The 12,874-nt window shown below is 27.2% G+C and overlaps 1 protein-coding gene and 1 long non-coding RNA gene across 7 annotated transcripts; one reads left to right on the top strand and one right to left on the bottom strand.

The window, feature by feature from the left end:
* Positions 1-204: 204 nt before the first annotated feature.
* Positions 205-4,295, bottom strand: LOC149061280 (uncharacterized). 4 transcript variants are annotated; one of them, XR_016190193.1, is made up of 4 exons: positions 4,154-4,295; positions 3,939-4,029; positions 1,490-1,738; positions 205-1,424 (listed from the first exon to the last, which is right to left on the bottom strand). It is a non-coding gene; the product is annotated as an uncharacterized LOC149061280 (long non-coding RNA). The 4 variants fall into 4 exon arrangements; XR_016190192.1 differs by having other exon boundaries at positions 3,909-4,029; XR_016190191.1 differs by having other exon boundaries at positions 2,412-4,029.
* On the top strand, positions 4,270-10,262 carry eIF5B (eukaryotic translation initiation factor 5B). Of its 3 annotated transcripts, XM_015519911.2 has the most exons (3): positions 4,290-4,423; positions 5,298-5,389; positions 7,884-10,262. In XM_015519911.2, exon 3 carries the CDS (start codon positions 7,909-7,911, stop codon positions 10,198-10,200), a length of 2,292 nt encoding a protein of 763 aa, XP_015375397.1. In that variant the 5' UTR covers positions 4,290-4,423; positions 5,298-5,389; positions 7,884-7,908; the 3' UTR covers positions 10,201-10,262. The 3 variants fall into 3 exon arrangements, with proteins under 3 accessions (XP_015375396.1, XP_015375397.1, XP_089075101.1); XM_015519910.2 differs by lacking the exon at positions 5,298-5,389 and having other exon boundaries at positions 4,270-4,423; XM_089218975.1 differs by lacking the exons at positions 4,290-4,423; positions 5,298-5,389 and adding an exon at positions 4,456-4,606.
* Positions 10,263-12,874: the final 2,612 nt, after the last annotated feature.

A 12,874-nucleotide genomic window follows, 5' to 3' on the forward strand; every position in this document is an offset into this window, starting at 1 on the left:
AATAGTTGCTTTAACTTCTGTATACTGCAGAAACTTCAATTTATACTCTACACTTGCAATGGGCCTGAATTGTTCTTATTTAAGCCACACAAACACATTTTAAACATAACATGTATTTTTGCATGTATACAGGTTTTTATTACAAATGTGGCTTGCAAGATTTTTTAAATATACAATGAAACATGATGAAATAAATAGATCCAATATTGTTATAAAAACTATTTCAAAATGACCAAATTGACATCTTAATCCAAATGCTTCATAGTGTACTATTTTTTTTCTCTGAATTATCTTCTTCTAAAATGTTTAAAACTTTCATTATACCGTACCAATTTTTGGACCAGCTATCGCATAATTCATGCTAAAGCAGACCACAGAGCTTTAGGACTGTTCTTACCTTGTTCAAAATTTGATTTTAAAATATTCCAACATCGAGTTGTTACATAAAAAAATGAGTAGAGATGTTAAATTGTGTTAAAAAACGAAGCTCCTTCTTCCAATAACATGTAACACGACAGCGTACGATTGTGTTTTGAATTAGACACAAATATTATATTATTTCAAATATACTATATAAAAAAAAACTTATTTCATTTCATTTTTACTGTGTTTACAAATAATGTAGTAGTAATAATTTTAACGGTGTTGAGAGTGAGCCTATGACGATTACATCATCCGTGTATTAACTAAGTTTAATGTAATCTAAACTCCAACTGCTGGATAATATTGTTGACATAACACATACATAGGTAGGTAATCGGTCAAAATATCCAAATGTATCCGTTTTTCCGAAAATATGTCCATTACACTTTATTTTCTAATAAATCTAATAAAATTTAAATATACCTATTATACTGAACATAAATATATTGCACACACATTAGTCAAAGAATATAATATAATTTGTTTTTATAAATACAGCTAGTATACACACAATAATAGTCAAATAATAAAAATAATACAAAATAAAATGTCAAATAATTGTTTTTATATATACAGTATTTTACGGGGTGCCTTCACTGGGCGACTTCCCCTTCCTGCCAATCAATCACCATCACATTTACTTATTGTATAACTGTAAATACAGATTGTAAATATAATGTTTCGTCAAATAAAAAAAATATATATATATAGTAATACAGTATACTAAAATCACAACTAAAAATTTAGAAATGTTTTTTAAAATAGAAAATTGTATCTTATTGTCGAATAAAATTAGCAATAGCATTTAATAAATTTGGAATAATATCCTTAGTGCCATCATTGAATTCTTCACAAATATGTTTTAATAAATCTTTTTTTTTCTTTTTCGTTGGTGGTCCAATGGTACCCAGTTGACGTTGTGCGACTTTAGTTTCGTCTGCAGCATTTTCATGCCGCATCTTGGTTATTAATGTCCACATTGTTGGGTGCTTGTGATTCACCTAATTCAACATTAAATAAATTATATTGAATAATTTAATTGTAATTCCTAATAATAAACACTTACCAAGTTTGAAAATCGATTATTCCATCCCTCACAGAGTCACATACATTGTTAAACCGATCTCTGTATTTAATGTTGCATCATTTACATTCCAGACAGATGGTGGAAAATGAGGAGATGTTTTTCGAAATTTTATACGTGTCTCCGATTGCCCGTTTCCGACTCTTTTATAGGACCCTATATACGTGCGCTCAAAATATTCGACCAAATCTGTGGCTTATACAGGCATGGCATTTTATAAATATGATTAACCTTGAAAAAAATCAATGATTTTTCAATAAATCAATTTTTATTCTTTTTTCTATAAATATCCGTAAAAAAATATTCATCGACTCAGTTTAAAAATGTAATACAATGTTATTACTCATAAGTAAGGATTAATGACCAAAAAACGAAAAAAAAAATGCTAAATTAAATTTTTCTATATATATGTATTGAATTTTGTGTGACATAATTCGAATTTCTATAAAGACGAGCCTCGAATATAATATAATAAATTAATAACTTATTATTGTTGAGAATCTTGTTAATTTTAAATAATATTTATTTAATAAGTAAACGAGTTAAAAGTTAAAACGTTAAGTTAATTAACTCGTTACTTTCTTCAAATTTACTTTTAATTTAAATAGTTTTTTAATAAATTATATGTACTGGCTTTTTTTCACTATCTTTAGCAAGTTGGAGCTTTTCATTTACACATTTTGCTACATTGATTTTCTCTGTGTTTTTGGTGCGTTTCATCAGATGTGTTTTTAATTTTTTATTACGTGTGGTTCAGAATAGTCCAACTCAGATTGTAAAATTCCTGGACATTTTAATAGGTACATTTGATTTCACGCAGCGCCACGATATTTTTTTGATACCTTTATATTTAATAGCTAATAGTATATATATGTATGCCCACTAAATAAGACTTTCAAACCACCTTTGTTTGAACTCGTTACTTCCATATTATTCATTTTTAATAAATTTATAAACTGCATTTCACTATAACACGAAAACCGAACAACGTTGACGACGATGAAGACAATAATGACGTATTTTAGATTTATAGGCGATGATAACTGTAATTTGTCGGAGTTTGGAAAACAGACGCACTAAATATAGGTACAGTCACAGCTTATAGTCCGTATAGCCGTATAGGTACAATATAACAAAATCTAATAAGTAATAAATAATAATCCGATAAAATAATTATAGTCACTCACACATCACACTTGTCTTATCGAGAATGTTAACGATAAGATACGTAATATTATATATAGCATAGCGTATTAGCATCTCGTGAAATTTCCAGGTTGAAATACAATTATTATTATATGTGTATTATTACATTTTATCTTTATCGTAATTCGTAGATGCGTGTATGTTACTATGTATACAGCGCGTCAATCCATGAACTGAGCTTGGCGAACTTTATTAATATTATATTGTCATAAATATAATATATTATGCTTATACAACGGCGTATTTTTTTATTATATAAGATATTTTACTACGCAAATTTGAGCCTTTTGTTTGTACCCCCCCCCCCCCACACCCAATAAGACATTTCTAGATACGCCCCTGATATATTTATATATATAAACAAGTAACAACAATTAAAAGCTCAACTCAGGGGTGGATTGGGTGAGCTATATATGGAATTATATAGAAACCGGATCTGTTCCTAGATCGTTTTCTATTATATTATACATTTTTTTTTTCTTATAGAATTCTATTTTTCTTGTCAAAATGCTTATATTATTTGAGTATTTTAGCTAATTTTATTATAGCAAGTAAAGTGTAATGCACTTATTTTCGGAAAAATTGATTAATTAATCTAACATTTTATTTCATATTGTTTTATTAGTTTATCAGTTTGTGTATTGTAATAAAATATATTTATATTTATTATAAAATAAAGTGTAATGGACTTATTTTCGGAAAAACGCATACATTTGAATATTTTGTCCTAGATTCACATAGGTAAGATACATTTCTAGGAAAATAAAACTCGCTGATAAAATATATAATTTGTGCACGAGAAAAATACTAAAACAGGTGTATATTATTGTATGCCTAGGAATTCGTATTTTCTGCACCAAAAAATGTCCGCTGTAAGCACGTCGCACGTTCTTATAGTTTTTACCGGAAATATCACACTGATCGTGTAGGTAATAATTATATAATATGGCTATGATTTTTAAATTGTATGGATTTTTGTGACATTATTGGAATTGAGCATAAAGTGTGGTTCGAAACCTTCCTCAACAGCATTTACAGTCTGAAATTACACATTGGTGCATTCCAATAATATATTATTAATAATAACCTACTGCAATCATAAACATTAATAATTATTATCCATTTACTATAGCTTTACACAATCCGTAGCCACAGCATCAATTACTAATTAATAATAATAATAATAAAAATATACAATTATTGTCAGTCCGTGTTAAACGAGTACCCGCAGGTGGCAGGTGTCACGTCTTCAAACGAGAGCGGTGGCGGCGCACAAGGCACAACACCTGAAGTTGAAACTTGAAACCTGAGCATATCTATTAAATACATAATAACAAATAACAATATTATTACATATTTATTTATACGTCTAAGCCCTAAGGTGGCGAGAGCCGTTTGTGGTCGGTGGGGGGGGGGGGATAACCGATGTGAAGAACTTACTGGGGTGTCGTACACTCGTACAGTCGCAACGTAGCGTACGCGCTATTTGTTAATAATAATAATATATTCTATGGCACCACCACGTCCGTTGATAACAGCATGTGATAAGAAGTACCGTGTGACGGGTGGAGATAAACACGGCTATTAGCGAATAGCGATAATCTTATTGTCTGCGTCCAGAGTTCTTGTCATTTGCACCTACATACAATTTCCAAAACAGAATCGTTTCTTACGACTGCATACCAACTGATTTTTCTTGGACTTACATCGGTGAGTAAATTGTTTTGTATGATATCGTATATCGCATGCGATCGTGTCTCGCACAACATCCGTCACGTACACTATCGTTATGTAATGCTGTTGCTCTGCCACATAGCCACACGCTTTTGGATTGCCTTCTGACGTTGGACTTGTGGCCCGGGTCGACGAGTATCCATTTGGCGTACATTTATGGTCAGTATTAGACCGTCTGCCAAAACGTAAATCTCAAAATGTGTCCAACGGTGCCTAAATGTGAGCTCAGCTGAGCTTAGGTTGGTCATAACTATCATCTGTATTTCGTGGATTATACATAATACAGATTACCTATTCATATCATTTACAAAATGCAATATTAATAAAATTATAGGTTTATATCTAAGTAAACTTTAATTTCTATGATTTATGTTTCAACAAATTTCTTGACTGACATATTGAAAATTAATTTCATGATGTATTTTTTTATAGCAGTTCAGTGGATTTCACTGTCTATTTAAAACAACCATCTAATTCAATTTACCAAACTTCATCTTAATAAGTTGTATTTTAATCAGTGTAAATGCTGTGGTAAATGAAACTAATCGATTAGGTTTAATATACAATATGACAATACCATAGAAATGGTTTATTGTTTTATTTTTTACTAGGTTAAATTAAATCCCTTTATCAATTAAAAATATTCATTAGCATTGGCGCAAGTCTCACCAGTTCAAAAGTCAGTAATTAGTACATATGAGCATATATAATTTTTAGAAAATATTATAGGAGGGGCTTTAGTCCCCCCAAAATAATTTGTCTATTTGCGCCTATGCTCATTAGAATATGTTACTGTTAAAAAATAAAATTATAACATAATTACTAATTAATAATAACATTTCTGTTTAAGTTTGGTGATGTATGGTGTTGACTTTGATATAACCTTAATGCGCCTGATGGACATGATTTTAATGTAATGATACATTAGGAAAAATTTCCTAGGTAATGATTATAAATTCAGCCATATTTAACAATCATCAATAAAAATAAGTTTGTTTCTGAATATAATGTTAGTAAAATTAACGAAAATTAAAAAAATAAAAATAGTTTTAGGTAAGAGAGTGGTACATTTAGTTTGAAGTAAATAATTGAAACTTTCTCAGAAGAATGCTTATGCATTATTTATTGTCTATTCATGTTATTGGCTAGAAACTTAGATTATTATTGTAAATTATGTACATCATTGACAGTAATATGTGTATACAATTAACTTCAAAATTATTACAATAAACACTAATTATAAAATGAATGTCACATTAAAAATATATATAATTTTTGTCTACTCAAGTTTATATTAAAATATTACTGTATAGTGTGTACAATGTGTATTTTACATTAAATATCTAACATCTGTATAAATATTTGAAAAATATTATTGAAACATTTATCTTTTACACTTTGAAAATCGATAAATTATTTTTTATTTGTAATATTGTATTTAATAAAAGAATTAAATATGTTCAACAAACATAACAGATATGAGATATTATTGATAAATGATATTAGTTTAATGAACTCTATTCATTTACACGAAAAACTGCTGTTTTATTTAGTCAGATATCAGATATTTTAATTAATAATTCAGAACTTATGTGAATTGATCAATTGCATATAGAATATAGATATAACATTCAATTTCATCCTTAATAATAATGCTGTACATTCAAAATATAATTTATATTATGTTGTTATACCTTTTGTAATTTAATGAATTTTACAAAAATTTACCCGTATGTAAATATTTAACTATGACTACTTATTAATAAATGTGACTTGTCTATTCCAATCATATTGATAACAAATAATTAAAACATACTTTTATATTTTTATTTCTAATAATTCAATTAAGTTAAAAACATTTTTAAAGCAATACTAATTTGCAATTCTATTATAGGTACTACCTAAAAATTATAATTTATGTTTTTGAACAAAAACTAATATTATATATGTTTGGTTATACTTGACTACCTTTAAGATATTATTTTTTGAATATTCCTAACAATGTATAGTTAATTCTTTACATTTTATTTTATGAATAAGCTTAGTTAATTTATGTAAACAAATATATTTGTACAAAATATTACATTCTATCTAAGACCATCCATTGAATAAGATTTATTTTATTTGGTAAATAATATTTATAAATTCACCATATTATGATATTATATGTTTTGTTAAATAATTAAAATATGAAGTTGACTCTCGATAATTCGAAATTAACAGGACTGCTGAAAAATTTTGAATCACCAAAAGTTCAAAATAACGAGAGAGAAAAAAAAATTTTTTTGTTATTGTACATAATTATTAATTATATCAGCAAATTAGGTAGCACATATTAAAGTTATATACTGTTTTTAAATTGTAAATTAAACTATGTAATAATTATACTATATGTAAATTAAATTTTGATAATAAAAGATTATTATTTTTGAAGAAATCTCTAATGGATTTCTGCTTCATCGAATTTAGTTTCATATTTTCATAATTTACTACATTTGGTGTATATACTTTGAATTACCAAGCATTGAACCGATGATATTTCGAATTGGTCAAGTAGTAGTGGTCAGTTTTCCCAACATTTAACTTCGAATTACCGAGTGTATATAATTGTTTTGTTTTTATTCTAATTACTGCTTGATTTTCAAGTGACCAAGCATTTATTTACTTTGAATTATCGAGAGTCTACTGTAATTGGATAAGATATTATGTTGTCAAATCTTATAACAATAAGATATCTTCTTTCGATCTATTTAAAAAAAATATGTATTATTAACTTTTTAAAACAAAGAAAAATTCTAATAAAAGATTAATATAGGTAAATATTGCATTAACAATTATAATTACATTAATTTAACGTCAAGTCTTAATTAATCCTCTTATAACTCTTAATAACCCTAATCTCCCCTCTATTCTCTATACTAATTATTGCTCTTCACTATTTAAATTATTACTAAATTTATTTTGGATGCTGGCTTTATTATATAGTATCTTTGTGTTTTAATTTAATTAATTTATACTCTATTATTGCATAGTTGTTGAGCTGTATTAGTTGTAACTTGAAGCTATTAATAAAAAAATAATTGTACTTAAATAAATACATTTTAAGATATGTGTTTATTTTATAGAGAAATTTTGATGCATATATGTCTTGATTTTAATAAAATTTAAAAATTGTTTAATATGTATTTATTATCCATTCATACAAATTGCAATTATATACTATAAATGCCCATAAAGAATGCTACAGGATAATTTGAATTTGAAAAAAATATAATATTCATAAATGCTTAAAATTATGTACTTTTTATTTAACTTATCTACTTTTATCTACTTAAGGTATTTCTTAGAATTTTGGTTGTGTTAAAATGTATTACTTTTTGCTTATCAGTACCTATATTTTATGTTCATTATGTTGCATTGGATTTTTTTGTTTCAGTGTCAATTTCACAATTGTTTAAAGAATGTCGACTAATGATGCAAAAAAGAAGAAGAAGCCAGTTGTCCCAGTCAAAGATAAGAAAGGACCTGGTAAAAAGGCTATTGCAGCTTTAAAAGAAGTATTACAACAACAAAAAGAAGAAGAGGAGAAACTTCGTAGGGAAGAAGAAGAAGAAGAAAAACGTTTAGCGGAACTTGAGAAACAAAAAGAAGAAAAACTAAAATTAGAACAAGAAAAGAAAGAAAAGAAAAAACAAAAAGAAAAAGAAAAAAAGGAAAGACTAAAAGCTGAAGGAAAATTTTTAACTCCTAAACAAAAAGCTGATAGAGCTCGAGCACAACTACTTTTAGAAACTTATAAAGCACAAAGAGAAGCATTATTAAATCCATCAGCTGTAGACAAAGAAGATGAAAATGATGAAACTGAAGAATCAGACGAAGAAACTAATGACAATCCTGAGAACAATAAAAATGTAGCTAAGGCTGTAAAAGTTCAAACCCAAAATGAAGATTTGTCAAATGAAGAGGAATCTGATCTACGAGCTGCTGTTGTATGTGTTTTGGGTCATGTAGATACTGGTAAAACTAAAATATTAGATAAGCTTCGTAGAACTAATGTTCAAGATGGTGAAGCTGGAGGTATTACTCAACAAATAGGAGCTACAAATGTTCCACTTCATGCTATAAAAGAACAAACTAAAGTTGTAAATGGTTATGCAGATAAAAAGTTTTTAGTTCCAGGTTTATTAATTATTGATACACCCGGTCACGAATCTTTTAGCAACCTCCGTAACAGAGGCTCATCATTATGTGATATTGCTATTTTAGTAGTTGACATTATGCATGGTTTAGAACCACAAACTATAGAATCTATTAATATACTTAAATCTAAAAAAACACCATTTATTGTTGCTTTAAATAAAATTGATCGATTGTATGATTGGCAGACTAATCCACGTAAGGATGTAAGAGATATATTGACTTCTCAGCATTCAAATACTCAAAATGAATTTAAAACAAGATCCCAAAACGTTATATTACAATTTGCCGAACAAGGTTTAAATGCTGCTTTATTCTTTGAAAATCCTGATCCAAAATCGTATGTATCTTTGGTACCTACATCAGCTATTACCGGTGAAGGAATGGGAAATTTATTAGATCTTATTGTTGAAAATTGTCAAACGCATTTATATAAAAGACTTGTTTTCAATACAGAGCTTCAAGCCACTGTATTGGAAGTAAAAGCTATAACTGGCTTAGGAACTACTATTGATACTATTTTAGTAAATGGTTACCTTAAAGAAGGAGATACAATTGTCGTAGCAGGCACTGATGGGCCTGTTGTCACTCAGATTAGATCATTATTAATGCCTCAACCTCTAAAAGAACTTAGAGTGAAGAATGCTTATATTGAGTATAAAGAAATCAAAGCGGCTCAAGGTGTTAAAATTGCTGCTAAAGATTTAGAAAAAGCTATAGCAGGCTTAAATATTTATGTTGCTAACAAAGCAGATGAAGTAGAACGACTTAAAGAGGTGGTAGCAAAAGAATTAAAGTCTGCTTTAAGTACTATAAAATTACAAGATAGAGGTGTTTATGTTCAAGCTTCGACATTAGGTTCATTAGAAGCTTTGTTGGACTTCTTAAGATCTAGTAAAATACCGTATAGCAATATACGAATTGGTCCCGTTGTTAAAAAAGATGTTATGAAAGCATCAATAATGTTGGAACATTCTCCTTTATATGCTACTATATTAGCTTTTGATGTTAAAGTTGAGAGAGATGCACAAGAATTAGCAGATACTTTAAATGTTAAAATATTCCAAGCTGATATTATATACCATTTATTTGATAAGTTTATCGCGTATCAAGATGATCTTAAGAAGAAAAACCGAGATCAGTTCAAGTCTATAGCAGTATTTCCTTGTAAACTTAAAGTCTTACCACAATTTGTATTTAATTCAAGAGATCCAATTGTTATGGGAGTAATGGTGGAGTCTGGAATTGTAAAAGAAGGTACTCCTATATGTGTCCCTAGCAAGGAATTTGTAGATTTGGGCATTGTGACCAGCATAGAAAACAACCACAAAGCTGTTGAAACTGCTAGAAAAGGACAAGAAATTTGTATAAAAATTGAGCCAATACCAGGTGATGCGCCAAAAATGTTTGGAAGGCATTTTGATGAAAAAGATATGTTGGTGAGCAAAATATCCAGACAGTCGATTGATGCATGCAAAGATCATTTTAGAGATGATTTATTGAAGACTGATTGGCAGTTGATGGTTGAGCTCAAGAAATTATTTGAAATTTTATGATAAAAATTTTATAGCTAATATATTTTTTTTTCTATGAAATAAAACAAATTGATTATTCCAAATTGGAAATATTTTTTATAATTATTCTCTGATTAAAATGATTATCTATTAATATAAATAATGGATTTTTTTATCACAATAGATATTTAAGTATAATTTACCATTAATTATTGAAGATGAACTAATAGTTCATAGTTAAAACGGTCATAAGCAGTTACTTTTTAAAAAAAACAAGAGGAATTATTCAATAAATGTATGGTAATTAAAAGTTTAACATCTAAGTAAAAGCAGATTATTAAATAAAACTTGTAACAAATATGGTGATAAAAAATTGTATTCTACATTAAGCAGACTAAAAAAATAATAATTGATTTTTATAAAAATTAAATTGTTACATATTATTGTATAATATGCTATTTTTAGAATCATTTTCTTTTATAAAATATTGTTTTGAAAAATATAATGTTCTAATTTTTAAACATGTTTAGTATTAACAAAAATATAATTATATTAATTTTACTTCATGCTTGAGAATTGAGTATAAAAAAATATGACTTATAGACAACACATTAACTACTCAAGTATACATAGATAATTCAATTGGAAATTTTTCTTATAATTGTTCAAAATAATACATACTAACATAAAGTGTTTCATTTATAAATTTAATTGTTACTTGTTATTCATGAACAAACAATTTATTTTTGAAGGATAAAGAATGTATATACTTATAGTATTGTAAATATTGTCTTTGTCACAATATTTGCTGAATTAGTAACTGTAAATGGATGTATGATGACTACATTAATAAAAGATCTTGTGTGTATGTAAGTCATAATGACTTCATAATAAGATTGTTATAGCTTTAGTTGTCAGGTATACAAACTTCAAGGGCACAATATTTAGGTAAGAGTTGGATATTAGATTATTAGTTAAACCCAGAAAATCAAGAGGACGCCCTCCTCATATGTTGTCAATGTCTTGTACACATACTACATGTCAAATTTTCGTTTACTAGTCCCAATAGTATGATGTTAGTTTTGGTTTTAGAGTGAATTGACCCTTATCAAACATTTAGGTAAGTACATTATTCATGTTCTTTCGTTGGTTTTTTAGGATATTTTAATTTTTAAATGAGATGTACATTTTAAAATATTTATACTTTACATACTTGATATTCATAACTAGGGCTTTAATTTCAAAGCAAACACTTTTTTTTTATATATATGAGGTAGAAATTCAATTTTATACATAAATTCTTTTAACATTCTCATTCCAAATCAATTTATTTTGACTTTTTTTTTTGTGTAAATACTTTTTTTGCTTTTTCCAGTTATTCCAGCTGTGGAATTTGTATATTATGTTTATTATTTTATAGTAATAAAAAAAATTTAATTTAATTAATAAGTAAATTCGGAATATGTAGTACGGACTAAATAGTTATATTGTATGATTTTCTACATGTATAAAAACATGTTAGACGACAGACTCGGACAGAGTCAGTTTCACTACTGAAAATCTTGTCAAATACCTATAAGGTAGTGAGTTTTAAATTTAGGTTAATCATTCAATTATTTTTATTCAATTTAACAACTAATTGATGTTAAATTTTGGTCATGCTTTAATTTTGATTTTTAGATTTTGAGCCGAGCTAGGAATGTATTGATTAAATCAATTTGATTTTATAATGATGTGTGTTTTTTTTGTGTCTGTCATTACATTTTACTCATTTTAGGGCAGTAAAAATAATTCGATAAACAAATTAAAAATTAAGGAAAAACAGGGATTTTTACACATAATCAGTTTTCAACAAAATCGATTTTGATTTTCGATGTAACTTAAAAACAAATGACCATAGATAGATAGATACATGATATTTTCACCGAATGTTTATATAAGGATATTCTATCCACCATACATTTTGACTTAAGTTCAACTATTTATAGGCACATTATACAATTTTCGATAATTATTAGTTTTTTTAAAAATTAATATCGATAAAAATGCATTTGTTGGGTAGAAAAGCTTGAACATTTAATACAAGGCTCCTAACTTAATGCTACAATAGCAGTTGAAAAATAAAAGAAATACATAGTCACAATATTTTTTATTATAAGCATTTAAAGTGTGAATTTTGACGAAATACGTAAAAATCCTGAAAATTCGCAAATTATTCTACATAACAAATTTCTTTTAAAATTTAAGATTTGAAAATTTAATTCAAGATTCCTTATAAGTTTGTCTACCTTTATCAAAAAAAAAAAAAAAATGTCCACCGGAAAGTCAAATATTTCAATAAGTACTTATTAATAATAAGTAATAGTAACATATAACATATATCCTTGACAGAGAAATTGTGTATTTGTGTCCGCTCAGAATCGTTTATTGTATACAATGATAAAATATCAATGGGACAATGAATTCAAATTTAATTCCATCCATTATAGTAACCCACTTGTAACCTACTGGCTACTATACAGCAGAGCGACACCCACTTTCCCACTTTCTTAAAAATAAATATGCTTCATTTTTGCTTTCTTAAAACAATTTTCCACTTTTTTGGTTATTTATTATGTTTTAAAATTCATGCCATACTCAAACCTCATTTTAAAATTAAAATATTGTAAAAAACCAACGAGAGAACCACAGATAATGTTCGTACCTAAAATTTTGA

Source organism: Diuraphis noxia, unplaced genomic scaffold (genome assembly GCF_037042655.1).
Source record: "Diuraphis noxia isolate RWA-SAM2 unplaced genomic scaffold, SU_Dnox_SAM2 contig0001, whole genome shotgun sequence".
Taxonomy (NCBI): Eukaryota; Metazoa; Arthropoda; class Insecta; order Hemiptera; family Aphididae; genus Diuraphis; species Diuraphis noxia.